The 18,154-nt window shown below is 44.9% G+C and overlaps 1 protein-coding gene across 1 annotated transcript in view; it reads right to left on the reverse strand.

The window, feature by feature from the left end:
• ZMYND12 (zinc finger MYND-type containing 12) overlaps nucleotides 1-18,154 on the reverse strand; it is a 27,813-nt gene continuing 9,659 nt past the window's right edge. The window contains exons 3-9 of the mRNA XM_042950488.1: nucleotides 16,650-16,791; nucleotides 15,370-15,541; nucleotides 6,875-7,044; nucleotides 4,444-4,566; nucleotides 4,100-4,211; nucleotides 2,001-2,146; nucleotides 1-358 (exon numbers count right to left, since the gene is read on the reverse strand). Of these exons, the coding sequence (XP_042806422.1) occupies nucleotides 233-358; nucleotides 2,001-2,146; nucleotides 4,100-4,211; nucleotides 4,444-4,566; nucleotides 6,875-7,044; nucleotides 15,370-15,541; nucleotides 16,650-16,791 (991 nt within the window). The 3' untranslated portion in view covers nucleotides 1-232. The remainder of the gene's footprint in view (nucleotides 359-2,000; nucleotides 2,147-4,099; nucleotides 4,212-4,443; nucleotides 4,567-6,874; nucleotides 7,045-15,369; nucleotides 15,542-16,649; nucleotides 16,792-18,154) is intronic.

Here is an 18,154-nt window from a genome sequence, read left to right on the forward strand (position 1 = left end):
AAAGGTCATAATTAAGATCACTTTTACTGATTTTTATGTCTAAAGCTCTATAGTCCCTCGCATATGCTGTGTTAAGAATAAAAACATGGCTATGTTTGCACCTGTGTGCAGTGCCGGGGGAAAGAGTGTGAACTTCAGCAAATCATAGTACCTCAAAGCAGTCGTGCAAGCTGGAATGCATTAGACGTTCAATAGCCCCTTGAATAGCCCCTGATGTAGAGTTCATGGGTCACTAAGTGACAGGATGAGTTTCTTCAGCTGAGATAAGACTTAGTAACTCTTGAATGGTACTTTGTTCATGGACACTGAGATGGTGTTCTTTGGCTAGACCGAAGGCTCTCTCAGCATATTCTTGTGCCTGGAATGGAATTACAGTTACAAAAGGAAGTCGTCATAGGAAAGCTTTACACTGGGAAGCCCCATCTGTGCTCAACATGGGAAAGGACCCATCAGCTTCTCACGCCAGCCACCGGTGTGAAAAGTTTCCACTTTTGGAGTTTCCACTTGTTGGAGACTTGCGAATACCCACTAGGTCCTTACAACTAGCCACACACGTGCTGAGTGGGGCATGGGGGACCAGAGAAACCCACCTGGCTTGACAAACTAAGTACAAAGTACGCCTTCTTAACAAAGTGAGATCTCCACAGGATCTGAATCAGGACCCTCTGAACCAGCACCGGGAGGCCAGGGGCGACAGGTTCCACAAGCAGCTTCCCGTCCTAAGGGGCCATGGTCTAGAGTTTTGACTTGGACAGAGGCCTCACAGGACATCCTGGGACGGACTCTGGGCTGGCTCTTCTCCCCTCCTCCCCCTTCCTCCCTTCCTCCCTCACTTCCAATAAATATTTATTGAATGGCTACTATGTTCCAGGTACTATGACCACAGGTGGAAATTCCTGCCCTCCTGGAGCTTACAGCACAGTGAGGGAGAGAGGCAATAAACAAGACGAACAGGTAAAACACCACAGTATCCTCAATAGTGATACATGTTAAGGAAAAGGATAAAGTAGGAAAGGGGGGTTGGAAGCACCAGTGGCAGTAGCAGGATTTTGCAGCTTTCAGTGGGGGGGGGGGGGAGGGGGGGTGCAGAGAAAGCTTCGCTGAAGACAGTTGAGGAAAGACCTAAAGGAAGTGAGGTGGCAATCTGGAGTAGATATATGTGTCCCTATTCTCTAAGGACCTCTTATAGATCTAATACCCTTCACATGCCTTAGGGTAAGGACTTCCTTGAGTACACAGTAGAAAATTGGACCTGGGACTGTAGAAAAGAGATTTTTACAGTGTAAGCTTGGAAATGTTTCCCTGTTCCCTAAGCACTCTTACTACATCCCAGATAGGGTTGGTGTCCCTCCCTCGCATTGCCCACAGAGCCCCGGTCTTCACGATCACACTGGATTATAACCCACTGACTGCGAGCACCTCTAGGTCCTGGTATACAGAAGGCACTTAGTAAAGTTTGCTGAAGAAAGGTAGGGAGGAAGGGAGAGGGGGGAAGGGAATCCTAAATTTTCCGTGACACCCACACACAAAGGCCTCCTCCAGCCAGCCCTCCCTCTCTCCTTGCCTGCTTTCGTTTGCTTTGCAGCGCTATTTGCGATCTGAAATTTTATTCCCCATTAAATGTTGCCTTGTTTATTGTGACCTCCCCTCCTCCAAAAGAAGTTGGGCAAATAATGGACCCTCTCTGCGCCTCAGTTTCCTTACCTGTAAAGTGGGACTAATAAAATACCTACTTCATAAAGTTGGCCTGACAATTAACTGCATTAGTTCGTGAGAAGTACTTAGGCTAGTAACGGGCATATCCCTCTGGAAGAAGACAATGCAGTTTCCATTATGCAGGCTGGACTCAACAAATGAGAAACATCATGAACATCTGAACTCTTCTGAAGTGCGGCCTTACTCAGAGGGCAGAAGCCAGTGCAACTGGGCAAAACACAGCTGAATGCAACTAGAGGAACTTCTACCTCCATTAGACATGGCGCTTTTCTGGGGAAACTTGCCTTTGAAGAATTCATCATCAGGTAGTAAAGCATGACCAGGGTATTCAGAACAAAGATAGTTTTTTGGGGGGCTGTGTCAGATGTAGATTCTCGAATGTTCCAGACTGAAGTCAGGATCTGAATGGCTTCTGCTTCCTGGGCTTCATCTGCAAGGGGAAAGGGAGGAAGCTGGAAAGAAGAAACAGGCTGCGGGGAGCCGCTGGGTCTCCCCTCACGGGTGAGCACAGAGCTGACAGGGCGCTGGCCTTGGGCACAAGGCACAGCAGGTTCTTCACCCAGAGGACTGCGGCCACACGCGAGCAAGAAGATGGGCAGTTTCAGGCAGCTCCGTAAAACCTGCTCACCCCAGTGGGTCTCAAGGTAACTTCTGTCTTTCAGAGTCCTAAACTCTCGATTTCTTAGGCTCCAAATGCAGAGGCTGTCCCAGCGGGATTCCTTGGTCCCACTTAGCTTCCGCCTGAGAGCCAGAGAGGGAGCGGGGACTTCCAGCAGCCAGCAAGCAGCTTAATCTTCTCCCAAATCCAAGGTGCTGGCGCCTCGGCCTTGCTGCTTCCCCATGTAAGTTTGTTTACACTTCCTTCCAGTGGTGTTAGGCCCTACTCTAGCGACTATTTATTCACTTATTATGAGTTATTTGGGGCCACATACTTCTAAACACTTTTTACATACTTAAGAAGTACGTAAGAGAAGAAGACAGAAAGGGCATACACCATAACCCTAAGGTTGGCTGCCTTTGGATTTCTAAGTTTTCTGCTTTCACATAAACCACTTTTATAATGAGAGAAAACTGAATAAAGTTATTAATTTAAATTGTTTTTAATGTTTATTTATTTTTGAGAAGGAGAGACAGAGAGACAGAGCATGAGCGGGGGAGGGGCAGAGAGAGACGGAGACACAGAATCTGAAGCAGGCTCCAGGCTCTGAGCTGTCAGCACAGAGCCCAACATGAGGCTTGAACTCACGAACCTCAAGATCATGACCCGAGCCAAAGTCGGATGTTTAACTGACTGAGCCACCCAGGCGCCCCTAATTTTTAAAATTTTTTTTAATGTTTATTTTTTCTTGAGACAGAGACAGAGCATGAATAGGGGAAGGGCAGAGAGAGAGGGAGACACAGAATCTGAAACAGGCTCCAGGCTCTGAGCTGTCAGCACAGAGCCCGACACAGGGCTCGAACCCACGAACTGTGAGATCATGACCTGTAATTTTTTTAATGTTTATTTTTGAGAGAGAGAGAGACAGAGTGCAAGTGGAGGAGGGGCAGAGAGAGAGAGGGAGACACAGGATCCAAAGCAGGCTCCAGGCTTCAAGCTGTCAGCACAGAGCCCGACACGGGGCTTGAAGTCAAGAGCCATGAGATCATGACCCAAACCGGAGTCACTTAACCAACTGAGCCCCCCAGAGGCCCCTGTCCTAATTTTTTAAATCTTAGTTCAAAACCTCTCCTCCAAGAAGTCTTCCCTATTTAACACCATCCAACTATCCTCACCTCTTCATTCTAGGACTCATCTTGTAATATAATTTGTACTTGTAGGCGTTTCCTTTTATTTCATATAGGTCCTGTGTCATCAACTACACCGCATGTCTCTTTTGAGCAGAAACTAGATCCTCTGTCCCTTTTTATTACCTCAGAGGGAACGATGCTGTACAGTGCCACTCAGTACTCACCCTCTGTTGAGCCTGGGGACAGAGAAATAATGAGACCTGGCCCTGCCGCTGAGAAGCTCACTGCCCAGTAAAGGAAGAGGTGAAGGCCCCAGAACAAATGCGCAGTATGAGAGAATTTACCTTGCCTTATGTGCCCTGGAGAAATGGAGGCTCTGCAGAAATCACAGGGGGCTCTTGTAAGTCTTTTTCTCTTCACATCCGTACCTTATGAGCCCCCGGAAAGGCTGTGTATAGTACCAGGGCTCTGAATTCTTCCCAACACTGGTGAAATCCCTTTGGTTTTCCTATCTCAGTGTCCGCTTCAGCAAACTACAGGAGATGGCACTGGTGTGCTCCTGACAGGGACAGTGGCTCTCCCTCTTGGGGAGAAGGCCTGTGGATTAGGTGGGGTGAAGCCACTGCTCTGTTCCCCAGGGAGAGCTGCCACTTACCCAAGCCGGTGTCAGTCTCAAATCGTTTGCCCAGCAAGTCTATCTGTTGGATGCGAGCCTCTGAGAGCACTTGGTAGCGATTGTTCAAGTATTTACTCCAGATCTCAGAGACCTGTTGGGAAAGCAGACACAATCAGAGAAGCAGGCCAGACCTGAGCCTAGTGTATTTTGCCGGTGGAGAAACAGGAAGAAAGAAAAGTGGGATATATCGTGTATCAGGCCATGTGATCTTGGGCCAATCATCTCATCTTTCTGTGCCTCAAATTTCTCATGAATGGTCTGACACCGGTTGTAACTTAGAAGGCCAAAGCATCAAGGCTCAACCCCCATATTCCCCAGCTCACCTTCGTGTACAATGTGTCTGCCACATCCAACTTTTTAAGGCCGTAGAAGATATTAGCCAGGTGGAAGTAGCCTCCTGACGTCCTGATATCCTCTGTTCCAAATGCACAACTGGCAAAATAAATCTACAGCAGAAGGAAGAAGGGGTGCTTCAGTTCCCTTTGTAAATCATGTATCTGATTTTAAGAACTTGTACACCTAGAATTTGTAACGATACAAATAAAATTAAAAAGCGGGCAAAGGATCTGCATAGACACGTCTCCAAAAAGATATGCCAGAGGCTAATAACACATGAAGTGATGCTCAACATTATTAGTCATTACAGAAATGCAAAATAAAATTGCCGTGAGATACCACTTCACACACACTGGAATGGCTCTCATCAAAAAGGCGGAAAATCAGCGTTGGCAAGGACATGGAGAAAACGGAACCCTCGTCCACGGCTGGTGGGAATAGAACATGATGCAGCCTCTGTGAAAGACGGTTCGGCAGCTCTCAAAACATTCAACAGTGAGTTACTACATGACCCAGCAATTTCGTTCGTAGACGCACACCCAAGGGAAATGAAAACTTGTGTCCACACTAAGACTTGTACACAAACATTCACAGCAGCGATACTCATAACAGTGGAGACAACCCCAATGTTCATCAAGTGATAAATGGCTGGACAAAAATTGTGTATATCCAGAAGATGAACACTACTCAGCAATAAAAGGAATGAGGTATTGATACAACAACATGGATGAACCTCTAAATAATTCTGCTAAGTGGCAGAAGTCAGATGAAAAGACAACATATCATTCTGCTTATAGTAAATGTCCAGAAAAGGCAAATCTAGGGAGACAGAAAGTGGTTGCCTGGGGCTGGGGGTCAGAGTGAGAAATAAACTGCAAATGGATATGAGGGATCTCTGGGGTGATGGGAATGTTCTAAGACTGGACTGGACTGATGGCTGTACAACTCTGTGAGTTTACTAAAAATCATTGAGTTGTATACTGAAAGTGGGTGAAGTCTATGATATGTTATCAATGAAGCTATGGTTGATTTTTTTTTTGAAACGTAGGCAGAAGAATCTGAGTTTGATCTGTACCTTAACTATATGGCCCAGCTCAAGACAGAATCTGTTCCTCTGTTTAATTTGTTGTAGAGTGAGAGTATAGAGAGAAAAGGCAGAGGGAAAAGTGTCTTAGTCAGTCTCCTAGGTGGAAATAGATGGCATCCTCAAAGTATTTCCTGAAGACAGTTTAATGAAAGGATTCTTAAAGAGACATACAGAGGTCAAGGAACCAACAAGAGCTAGTAAAGCCCCAGGGACCATGAACGGCAAGAAACTATTACTGTCCAGACTCCTGAAAAAGCGAGGGAGAGAGCAGGGTCACCGGGGCCCCACAAGAGCTAGAGCAATGGGAGAAGGCCACCTGCCAGGAGCTGTGGCCATGGAGGAGCACTGCTCGTGCCAGAACTGGGGTGAAGCAGGAAGGCAGCAGAGAGAGTAGATACCCAACCTCTATCTCCTCCCAACATCCACTCCCCTGTCACGCCTCTCACTCTGCAAATCCAACAGAAGCCAAAAAGCAATAGAGTCCGGTCATGTAGTCCACAGAGGTCGGCCTCACAGGGCACAGTAGAGCAGAGAATGGATTTGGGGTAAGGGGATATGGAGACTAGCCAGCACAAGTTTCCAGTGGATTTATCGACATTGTGCAGTGGCAGGCAATCAGAGGGAGGGCTGCCCGGTGGAGAGGCTGAAGAGACAACCAACTTGCGTGGAGATTGCATCCTGACCCTAACCTCATCCAGATTTCAGGTTCAGGAACTTTTCTGTCTGTTAATGTTGTCCACTGCTGAAATCCTAACAGAAACAGCATAAATTCTGAAAGAACAGCTCAGTCCTCACCCTCATCATCATCTTATCTAACATTTGTACATAGTTTCATAGTTTATAAAGCATAGTTTATAAAGAACTTTCATATGCCAACAGCTCTGAAGTAGAAACATTGATGTTATATGTAAAAACAACAGCCAAAATGCTGCATAGATATTGTCCTATTATTAATCTCTTCAATGACCCAATGAGGCACAGGCTATTTGATGATTTCTGTCTTATACTTGATGAAAGAGTTGAAATAATTGGTCCAAGATTATGGCCAAGAGTAAAAGTAAAGCCCTTCTCTTAACCAGTGTGCTGTTCTGCCTCCCTTTATTATCCTCAGAGCAGTCGGGCTTGCAGAAGTGGCGTGACCTGGCCTAAGGATGCACAGTCAGGAGGTGGAGAGGCTTGAACTCAGGTTGTTAGAACCACGTTCTCGCTGATACCTCACCGGTCAGTTGTAAACGGAAAGTTTTAGAGAAGGGCTCAGTTAAAAAAGAACAAACAAAGCTCAGCATAGCTGCTCTCAGAAACATTCAGGTGTCATAATTTAGCTTGTTTACATCATTGGCCAGATGATAACGGGCTTCCTCGTAGTTTTCCTTAGCTATGTGGAGAAGTCCCAGGTTCCGATGCAGTAAAGACTGGATGGCATAAGAGCATTCCGTTGATTTGAGGACTGTCCACTGGGCTTGGGATAGGTATTCCTCAGCTTGGACAGTCTGGCCCAGACCTGCCCAAAAGAAGTAAAGAAGGTTAGAATTTATATCCTGGCCAGAGAACACATGATGAAATACGATTCAGCACCTATTCACTCATTTATTCATTGACTCAAACATTTATTGACACACAAAACTTGTACATGAACATTCATAGCAGCCTAGCCATAATAGCCAAAAAGTAGAAACAACTTAAATGCTCATCAGCTGATGACAAACGTGGTCTATCCATACCCATGGGTGGAATATTACTCAGTCACAGAAAGGAATGAAGTACTGATCCAGGCTAGAGCATGGATAAACCTTGAAAACATTGCACTAAGTCAAGGCAGACAGACATAAAAGGCCACATAATGCGGGATTCCACTGATATGAAATGTCCAGAACAGGCAAATCCATAGAGACAGAAAATGGTGGCCAGGGACTGTGGGATGGAGAACGGAGGGTGACTACCAATATTCCATATTGGTATGGGGTTCCATTTGGGAGTGACTAAAATGTTCTGTAATTAGACATGGTGATGGTTGCACAATCTTGTGAATACACTCAAACCGCTGAATTGTACTTTAAAGGAGTGGATTTTATGCATGTGAACTGCACCTCAATTAAAAAGTTATGTCTATGTATACTTAATATCTTTTATGTACCAGGCCTTGTGTTGATTGATGAGGATTCAAAGATGAATCAAAGCCACTGCCCTTCAAAAATTTACAGCTGGGTTCAGGAAATGCATGTGTGTGTGGCATGAAAACAAATACATTTGTAAAATAGTGTAAGTGCAACAATAGTAACATCATAAGGTTTGGAAGTGGCAGAGATGAGGAGGCGTTTAATTCTATGGATGGGGTGGAGAGGGGGCATTGGAATGGGGAGAAGCATGGTCAGTGCTCTGGATTGAATGCTGTAGTACCCCAAAATCCATAGTTGAAGCCCTAATCCCCAAAGTGATGGTATTTGGAGGTGGGCCTTTGGGAGGTAATTGGGTCATGAGAGTGGAGCCCTCAAGAATGGGATCGGTGCCTGTAAAAGAAAAGGTACAAGAGAGATGATCCCTCTCTCTGCCCTGTGAGGATGCAGTGAGAAGGTGGCTGTCTACAAGTCCAAAAGTGCGCCCTCACCAGACACCATATCTGCTGACAACTTGATCTTGGACTTTCAGCCTCCAGAACGGTGAGAAATAACTGTTTAAGCCACCCAGTCTGTGGTATTTGTTACAGCAGCTGAACTAAGACAGGAAAATCTGAGCTGAGTTTGGAAGATGAAAAGAAGTTTTCCTGAGAGATAAGGGAGGGTGGGCATCCGGGGTGGACAGTAACACATGCAGAACCATGAGATACAAAATAGTGCGCTGTGTTTGGAGAACCATATATGGGTCTGTGATGCTGGAACACAAATGTGTGAGTGATCGAGTGGCAGGAAATGAGGCTAAAGAGGCAGTCATAGGACAGATCATAGAGGGCTTAGTAAGTTGCGCCAAGGAGCTGGAAGCACGTGGATAAAAGGTAGAGGATTTTCAGAAAGGGAGAGAGAATTGGATTTAGATACAGAAGGATACCCAGGAGCCAATATGGAGGAGGGACCAGAGGGAAGGAAGAAAACTGGAAGACTCTGGAAGACTTTGGAAATAGTTCAGGCCAGAGCCTGAACTAAGGCAGTAAGTAAACATGGAACAGATACACAAGAGGCATTTAGGAGCCAGAATGGACAACACATGGTTACTAGGTAAAAGGCACCTTTATTTCTAATGTTCAGATATTGTTGATGCTTAAAACTTTTTCTTTGGTTGTGGGGCGCCTCGGTGGCTCAGTCAGTTGAGTGTCTGACTTGAGCTCAGGTCATGATCTCATAGCTCATGGGGCTTGGCCCCACATCTGGCTCTGTGCTGACAGCTCAGAGCCTGGATCCTGCTTCAGATTCTGTGTCTCCCTCTCTCTCTGCCCCTCCCCCGCTCATACTCTGTATCTCTCTGTCTCAAAAATAAACATTAAAAAAATTTTTTTAAATATAAAAACCTTTTCGTTTGGTTGTAAAGATACATAACAGTTTCCTGCCTACCTGCTTGCCTTCTAGGGAGGCTGTCAGAAAACTAAACAGAAAACTACTGTGACAGCCTTCTGCAGGAAGCATGCTCTGGGTGCAAAGTATTTCATGTAATGGGTGCTGCAGCAGAAATGGTCAGGAGATGAGGCCACACACCCCTCACAAGACAGTCTTCAGTTCTGCTTGTGCTTTCTCCCAGGCCCAGTTCATAGGGATTAAATAATAATTAGGAATTATTAAATAATGATTATTTAATAATTTAATAATAATTAGAGATTAAATAATAATTAGGAATAAATAATGTAGGCATTATTTATTCTAGTTGTAATCACAGGTCACCGAATTAAAGGAGGCGAGCTGAAGAAGCAGCAAGCTAAGGGAGGAAACAAGGAACTTATCTTGACTGAAGTTCAAACTAAAACAGGAAAATCCTCAATGAGAAGCAAGAGGCTGAGGCCATGATCCTGGCTCATGTGGACATGGCAAGTCACATCTTCCATGCAGATTTGCTCTGTAAAATAAGAGCTTGAGACTGCGGTCCTCTCAAATTTAAAGAAGTAAATGACTCTTAGCAAAGGTTATTTAGACGGGGGAAATTGGTAGAGGGCATTGACGTATATTGGACGTTTCTCATTCTCATTGTCCAGTTTTCATTCAAGAAGGCCATGCCAAGGAAGGAAGGGCCCAAAGCTAAGCTGTACCAGCAAATAACAAGCATCCCAAAGGAAAAGGCATCCTTGGGAGAAAAATATTTGAGGCCCCAAATTCAGAGAGCAGGGATAGTGAGGCAGGAGGAGTACACTGCTCCAAGCAGGTCAGAACTGAGACTGCGGCTGCTGGGTCGGTAAGTTCAGGCATGCTCTCCTGGGCACAGTGTTCGCCTGGACAGGCGTAGGAATAGAGTGGAGATACTAGATGCACAAAGTTGCCAAAGGAAGTGAGACTATCCTCAAAGGTCATGTCCTAAAACGTATGGAATAGAAAAAGAAGGGATAGCCAGTTAAGGAGTAACGACACTCGTCTGCAGGGTGAGACAATAGGCTTACGCCGGGCTGGCGGCCGAACTGAAAGACATTATGGAGGAAGATTTTGTAAGGCTTGGTGACGAAAGCAAAGGAGCACAGAATAAAGCAGTCACAGATAATCATCTGGGAGGCTGGGAGGCATCCAGGGGAAGGAAAGGGAATTCATATTTACTGAGGGCCTGCTATCTGCTGTGTGTACACCACGCTAGGCCATTTGCATGCCAACAACCCTGTGAAATACGTATCAGAGGAGGAAACTTCATCCATTCATTCAACCGTAAATTCGTCTAATTTAGACTCTGCACCGCTCTGCTAGCTGCTCAGCGCATGCTAGTGAGTGAATAAAACACACATGATCTCTGACCTCAAGGAGCTTATAACCAAGGGAAGTAGACACACAGTAAAGAAACAAAAATGAAGTGCTGTGAGGGAAATGAACAGAACACGGTGATCAAAAAAAAAAAAGAGGGAAGAAACCTACCTTGATTGGATGTTTAGGGAACACCTCTCTGAGAAGGTGATATTTACACAGACACCTGATGATTGAAGAGAAGCCAGCTGTTGTATAAGGGACTAAAGCAAGAGTTGGAATTTGAACCCAGGTTCTCCTGCTTCAGATGTGCTGACAACAGTGGGGGAGGGTGAGTGAGGTGGCTCTTCAAAGTGTAACTGAAAATATCATCTCTAGCTTATTAAAACTCCAAAGTTCGACGGAAAGGAAAAGAAAAGGCTAAAATACCTCTTATTTTCCCACTCCAGTCTGAAGGAACCGCTAAGATGAGAAAGAGACATGTGCTCAAGGAATGTGATTTATTTAGGGGCGCCTGGGTGGCTCAGTTGGTTAAGCGTCCGACTTTGGCTCAGGTCATGATCTCACGGTTCATGAGTTCATGAGTTCGAGCCCCATGTCAGGCTCTGTGCTGAAAGCTCGGAGCCTGGAGCCTGCTTTGGATTCTGTGTTTCCCTCTCTCTCTGCCCCTCCCCTGCTATTTAAAAAAAAAAAAAAAAAAAGAATGTGATTTGTTTAGACTGACAAAAAGGTTGAAAAAGTTTTCAGTCAATGACTGGGGGAGGTATTAATGAGAACTTCTATTTAGACAGAACCTTCCAGCTTGCAAAGCACTCTCACATTCATTACACACAAATTCATTTAATCCTCAAAACAATCCTGTGAAGGGCACTTAGATTTGCCAAATGCTTTCTCAGGGCCCACTCGGCGCCAGGTTTGTGGGGAGGCAGGTGGGGTTTGAGCACCTCCTCTGTGTTAAGTGCTGTTCTGTGCGTGAAGACACTCTGATGAGTGAGAACAGGGACAGTTCCGATTCTCCCTCAGCTTATAGTCCAGAGAGAAAGAGAAACTGTAATTAAGTAATCTCATCAATGGATATGTACACCCAGAAGAGGAAGAGGTTTTTAAGGGGACATATAAAAAGAAACTTGGTCCAGTCTGGGGGCTTAAAGAATTAACTCTTTAAATTCTTTTTTTATATTTTTTTATTTTTATTAAAAAAATTTGTTTTTAGTGTTTATTTATTTTTGACAGAGACAGAGACAGAATGCAAGTGGGTTAGGGGTAGAGAGAGAGGGAGACACAGAATCTGAAGCAGGCTCCAGGCTCCGAGCTGTCAGCACAGAGCCCGGCGCGGGGCTCGAACTCACAAGCTGTGAGATCATGACCTGAGCCAAAGTCGGACGCTCAACTGACTGAGCCACCCAGGCGTCCCCAAATTTTTTTATTCTGAGAGAGAGAGAGAGAGACCAAGCAGAAGAGAGGGGCAGAGCTGGACAGAGAACCCCAAGCAGGTTCCATGCTCAGTGCAGACTCCGATGCAGGATTCTATTCCACGACCCTGCGATCATGACCTGAACTGAAATCAAGAGTTGGATAATTAACTGACTGAGCCACCCATGTGCCCCAAGGGGGTGGTAACTCTTGAGTTTAGACCTAAAAGATGAATAGGAGTTAGTTAGGTGGAGGGGAGGGGAGAAGAGATGGGGAGAGTGGCTAAAGAGGAGCCTTCCCAAACAAGGAGGCCAGTGTAACTAAAAGGGAGAGAGAAGATGTGAGATGAGGTGACAGAATTCATAAAGGCTCGATCACGCCGCAGCTCATGGGCTGCTTGGAGAATCTGGTCTTTACCTAGTGGAATGGTCTGATCACATTTTGTGTGGAGGCCAGACTGGAGGGAGGCCAGATCCCAGCTAGTGAGCAATAGTCCAGAAGAGAGATGATGAAACTTAGGCTAGGGAGACTTTTCTCAAATCCCACAGCTAGTCAGTGTCAGAAATACACAGAGCCTGAGCTGTATCTCTTTGTCCAGTGCTCTTCCCAGTAGTTTTGGTGGAGGGACAGCTGGAATGGGGAGCCAGACCTGAGCAAGTGAGGAGGGGCATTCTCGCAGTTACATGGCCTGGTAGAGGGGAGTAAGAGTCCAAACTGGTGAGGAGGGGATCGATGCAGAAGCAGAAGCCCTGATTGAGGAGTCAGAGCCCATGGAAGGAGAGAAGGACATCTGCAAAGGGAAAGAGTAGGGATGGAGATGGGAGATTAGTTCATACAGGGGAAGTGATGAAATGTATTAATGAAAAAGGAAGCCAGCATTCTCATTGTCAGAGAAGAGAACTACAGATATGGAATGGGAGGAAATTAGATTGGGCATGGGTTCATGCCAGTACCTCTAAATTCAGTCCAACAGGTGTTGGTAGAGGTACCAGGTACTGGCATGGACCCATACTCATATCTCTATCTCTATCTATCTTTCTATCTATTCATCTAACTATCTTTCTAGAGAGAGAGAGAATGAATTTAGATGTAAAATGTGCATACATTATTATATTCATACATATTCCCTAACTCTGTCCATTGAGAAGGTCTAGGAGTAGCCCTACCCCAACAGCAATGCATATGTCTAGTGCACAACTCTTGGCTTCTGAATCCCATTTTCCACTAAAAAAAAAAAAAAAAAAAAAAAAAAAAAAAAAAAAAATCAAGGCTCCTTGGAGGTATGTTGAGAAAGCAGGAAAGTGATAAAGAACATTGGGGATTGTCAAGGAGACACAGAAGCCAGTTTGAACGGGCAGCCACAAAGCATAAGAGACTCTTAAAAACTGAGAACAGGGGCGCCTGGGTGGCTCAGTCAGTTAAGCGTCCGACTTCGACTCAGGTCACGATCTCGCAGTCCGTGGGTTCGAGCCCCGTGTCAGGCTCTGTGCTGACAGCTCAGAGCCTGGAGCCTGTTTCGGATTCTGTGTCTCCCTCTTTCTCTGACCCTCCCCTGTTCATGCTCTCTCTCTCTCTCTGTCTCAAACATAAATAAACGTTAAAAAAAATTAAAAAAAAAAAAACTGAGAACAAACTGAGAGCTGATGGGGGGTGGGGGGTGGGGGGGTGGGTACCGGGTATTGAAGAGGGCATCTTTTGGGATGAGCACTGGGTGTTGTCTGGAAACCAATTTAACAATAAATTTCATATATTTTTAAAAAAATGAATGGCCAGCCACTTAGAATAATCTAAGCACCAAATTAATGATAGTAACAGATTATTAACCCATTGAATAGAACAGGGAACCAAGAATTCATTCTGATATAAATAAATAAATGAATATATTAAAAGTTTGATGGAATGGGATATTTCTATAGTTTCAGAATACCTCCCCATAAAATACTTACTAATTGCAAAGAGAGGGAAGAGTATACAAACAAGCCTGTCAGACGCCACCAGTAAAGTAACTTAAATGGGTATCATCAGTAATGGAACAAATTGAAAACATATGCCAACTTGCAGGATGAGGTGAGAAAGAATACAGCCCCACTTCTGTGATATTCCTGCCAAAGATACATCACCTGAGTCCAGTCGTGAAGAAACATCAGAGAGACCCAAATCAAGAGACATTTTATAGAATACTTGGCCTTTAATCTTAAAAGTGTCAGAGTCATAAAAGCCAAAGAAAGATTGAGAAACTATTTCAGAATGAAGGAGACTAAAAATACATGGCAACAAAATGAAAAGGATGATTTTGAACTGCATCCTTCTGCTATAAAGATGTTATTGGGACAGTTGGAGAAACTTGAATGGGATCTGCTTAGTAGATGATTGTAGATGGTGGTGGTACTGTGTTATGAAGGAGAACGTCTTTGCAGGAAATGCATCAGGCAAGCAACTTACTCTCAACGTAGCTCAGGGGGAAAAAGTTCAAGGTACTGTATTTCCAATAGCCTTTCTTTTTAAAAGTTTGTTTTAAAAAATTTTTTTAATGTTTATTAATTTTTGAGAAAGAGAGAAAGAGGGAGGCAGGGTGGGAGGGGCAGAGAGAGAAGAAGACACAGAATCTGAAACAGGCTCCAGGCTCTGAACTGTCAGCACAGAGCCCAAGGTGGGGCTCGAACTCACCAGCTGTGAGATCATGATCAGAGCCGAAGCCGGACACTTAACCAACTGAGTCACCCAGCGCCTCTAAAAGTTTGTTTAAAAAAAAAATAGTGGCTATTAAGATGTATAAAATGGTTGGATAGTAATTAAAACATTGCAGATGCTCAAAAAGGTTAATTCCCCTCCAAAATGCTAATTGTCTTCTTGTAGCAACCACTGTGTGGGATGGAGCTCTGCCAAAGCTGTGCTTCCCACTCTCAGAACCCCCTCTCCCATCCACGGGAGCAGGTTCCTATACTCCTGTTACCATGTGACCCTGACACAAAGGTAGGTAAAGGTAAACACCACACTCAAGCTGAGTCAACACAACCGTCTCTTCTAGGAATTGAACACTGGAAATCAGATGCTAATTAGTTTCTGTTACCCTCCTTGAACCTGGAGGACATGTAGATTCCCTGTAAATTCAGCTACATCTGATATTTTGGAGTAGTGTCTTCTGTGGTAGGCATCGGGCAGAAAAATCTGCAGAGATGGAAAATAAAGCAGATGCGAAGACAGAAGCAGAGACAAGAGACAAGGCCCAAGAGAGAAGCAGAGCACCAGCCTCAGTTGGTTACAACACTCTGATTCTAGTGCCTCGTGAAGACTCAATTCCCCTGGGACACACCAGGGTCCTCGTAAATGTCCTCTTTCTGCTTAGACCAGCTATTTAGTGGATTTCCATCAGTAGTAGCCCAAAGTTGATGACATCTGCTTCCCCACCTTATGCCAAACTTTACAGCAACACTGCTCTTTTACGAAAAGTGTCTTGGTGCCACTTCCAAGGTTGCACTCTTTGGCCACTGAAACGACCCAGTATAGTGCTCTTTAAGGGGCCCCCGGGGATCTCAAGTCATTTCCCTTACCCAGGCTCGCCTCGGCCAGCAGCAGGTAAGCAGGCACAAGCTCTACGGAACTCAGGCCGTGTAGGTTCATGCGGAAGCGAAGCGAATGCAAAGCTGCCGGGACAGCGGCTTCGTGTTTTCCTTCAAAGAGGTATTTCTGGGCTACAGTGTAGCAGAATTCAATCAAGTGCTTCTGCGGAGGAAAAAACTAGACCATCAATGGCGGGCATGGGTACACCTGGAGCAAGGCCAACACCTAATGAACTGGTCGAGGGCACCTAGCTAACCTGCTTGTATTAGGGTGGCCATGAAATCCAAAATAGGTGATAGAAAAAACCCGGATTGTGAGTTCCTCAAGGGCCAGAAACAAGTGTCCTTTCACCGTAGTTCATTGATCAGCATAAATGAGTGCTTAATAGAAAACTATGCAATAAATATTATTCTTATATTTGTAATAAAATTGTGGTTTAGCAGAACTGTCATGTCTTAGGACATTCTAAAAAAGTCTGGCTTTCTGCTTGAGTTAACTTTGAGAGAAATATCTTCTCTTTCCTTCTGGAGTTAGGATAACAGATATAGCGAATATCAGAAATAACTTAAACTCTGCATTGTCCCAAGGCCATTCTCAAAGTGCCACGATACTAAAATGGATGAATCTGGTGTTTTGAGATTTATGGCTTATAAAGCCCTAATTTTTTTTAGAATAATTGAGATGCTTATCAATGCCATAAAATCTCCTTTATGTATTCCCTAGTGTATTCATACATCATTTTTTTGACCTCCTCCTATGCACCTATGCTGTTATCAACATACTTGGCATATATGGGTGTTAAGGCTGAATTCTGTTCTCCCCTCCCCCAAACTCAAGCTCTAACCCCTAGTACCCAAGAATGTCACTGTGTTTAAAGACGGGGCCTTACAGAGGTGATTGTTAAAATGAGGCCATTAGGGTGGCCCCTAATCCAATTTGACTGGTGTCCTTTTAAGAAGACATTTGGAAACACCAGGGATGCCTGTGAACAGAGAAAACCAAGCCTGTTGATACCCATCCTTGATCTTGGGACTTCTAGGCTCCAGAATTTCTGTTGTTTAAGCCACCCAGTCTACGGTATTTTGCTATGGCAGCCTTTGGCACCTAATACAGTAGGTATTCAGTAAATATGTGGGGAACAACTGACTGAATGGTACTGAGGGCATAGAGCCACAAAACAAAGTCTCTGTCCTCAAGGAGGTTCGCCCTTTCTCCTGGGAAGTTTCGCGTCACCCGTGAGCCACCCCTGTCACAGTCCCGCAAGACCCACCTGCCGCTGCCGAAGCTGCTGCAGGCCATGCTGCCGCTCTTCCTCTGAATTGTAGAAGGGCATGGTGGTGCGCAGTGGGATCAGGAGCTGACAGATCTTCTCATGGATGCTGTCCCAGTCAGCTCTTTGATGAACCACACCACTGACAATAAAAGCACGGATTTCATGATCTTTACCTTGGGCCTGACCCACGATTCTCTTGGCCCTACTACTGGCCCAGCCCTAAAAACTAGAGAAGCCAGCCCAACACATACCGTCAGGCAGGCAACCCGATGCCATTTCTGACACAAATCCCTTTTTTGTCATGAGGCTATTTGATGGTGTAAGAACTAGTTGGGGAGGGAGGCTGCTGTTTCTTTGGGCACAGGGTCACGTTACGAAGCCACGTGGTGACGCCGTGGCTGTTCCGCTTTTCTGCTTGGTTAGGAACAACAAAGACGACTTTATCTCTCCATTGTTCTAAGACCATTTTCAGAATATCTGAACACCAAAGTTGATGGGTGAGAGGGTCTTTTCCTCGGGGAAGGGAGAGGAATTTACACTGGTTGAGGCTCTAGGAGACACTTTCCTACCATGAGTGCCACTGTGTCACTTAGCTCTGGAGAGCTCCGCTTGCAGTGTCTGTTGTTCCAGGGGGCACACTGACACGAACACCCTGGGAACGGCCCCAAATCCCAGTGGCGCAGCAGGTGTTTTTGCTAGTAACTATTTCATTTTTTGAGAGCAAAACCAAAGCTATTATTTCAAAGATAAGGAAGCATAGGTGTGGAAAGCTTAAGTAGTTACTCCGAGCCTATACTCCAGAGTCAGGTGTTTTCTTAGTTCTCCAGAGGGAAGCGCTGTGACAGTTGGTATAAAGCTTTTCTGAAATTTACATACAGATTTAGTATTTTTAAACACTTAATTGGACAGGACAGCAGCCCTACAGAGAATCCATTCCCATTCCTTAAGTAATTACCTCTGTGAATGATTCCCAAACCTATTACCTGATTCTGACCCTTTCTCCAATTATTTTTGTTTTACATTTCTTTTACATTTTTTTAAATGTTTACTTATTTTTTGAGGGAGATGGAGACAGAGACAAGAGTGTGAGTGTGAGCAGGGGTGGGACAGAGAGAGAGGGAGACACAGAATCCGAGGCAGACTCCAGGATCTGAGCTGTCAGCACAGAGCCCGATGTGGGGCTTGAACTCACGAACCGAACTGTGAGACCATGACCTGAGCTGAAGCTTAACCGACTGAGCCAACTAGGAGCCCCCTTTTTCACATTTTTAAGTATACTTTAAATTCAGTGGTTTTTAGTATAATCACAAGATTGTAAAACCACCACCCTATCTAATGCCAGGACAATTTCATCAATCAAAAAAAAAAAAAAATCCATTTGCTCTAGCCGGTCCCCTCATTTTTCTCTCTACCCACTGATGCCCAGAAACCACTAATCTACTTTCTCTCTGTGTTTGCCTCTTTGGGACATTACATATAAATGTTAACAGATAACATGGGAC

This window comes from Panthera leo, chromosome C1, assembly GCF_018350215.1.
Source record: "Panthera leo isolate Ple1 chromosome C1, P.leo_Ple1_pat1.1, whole genome shotgun sequence".
NCBI classification, from domain to species: Eukaryota; Metazoa; Chordata; class Mammalia; order Carnivora; family Felidae; genus Panthera; species Panthera leo.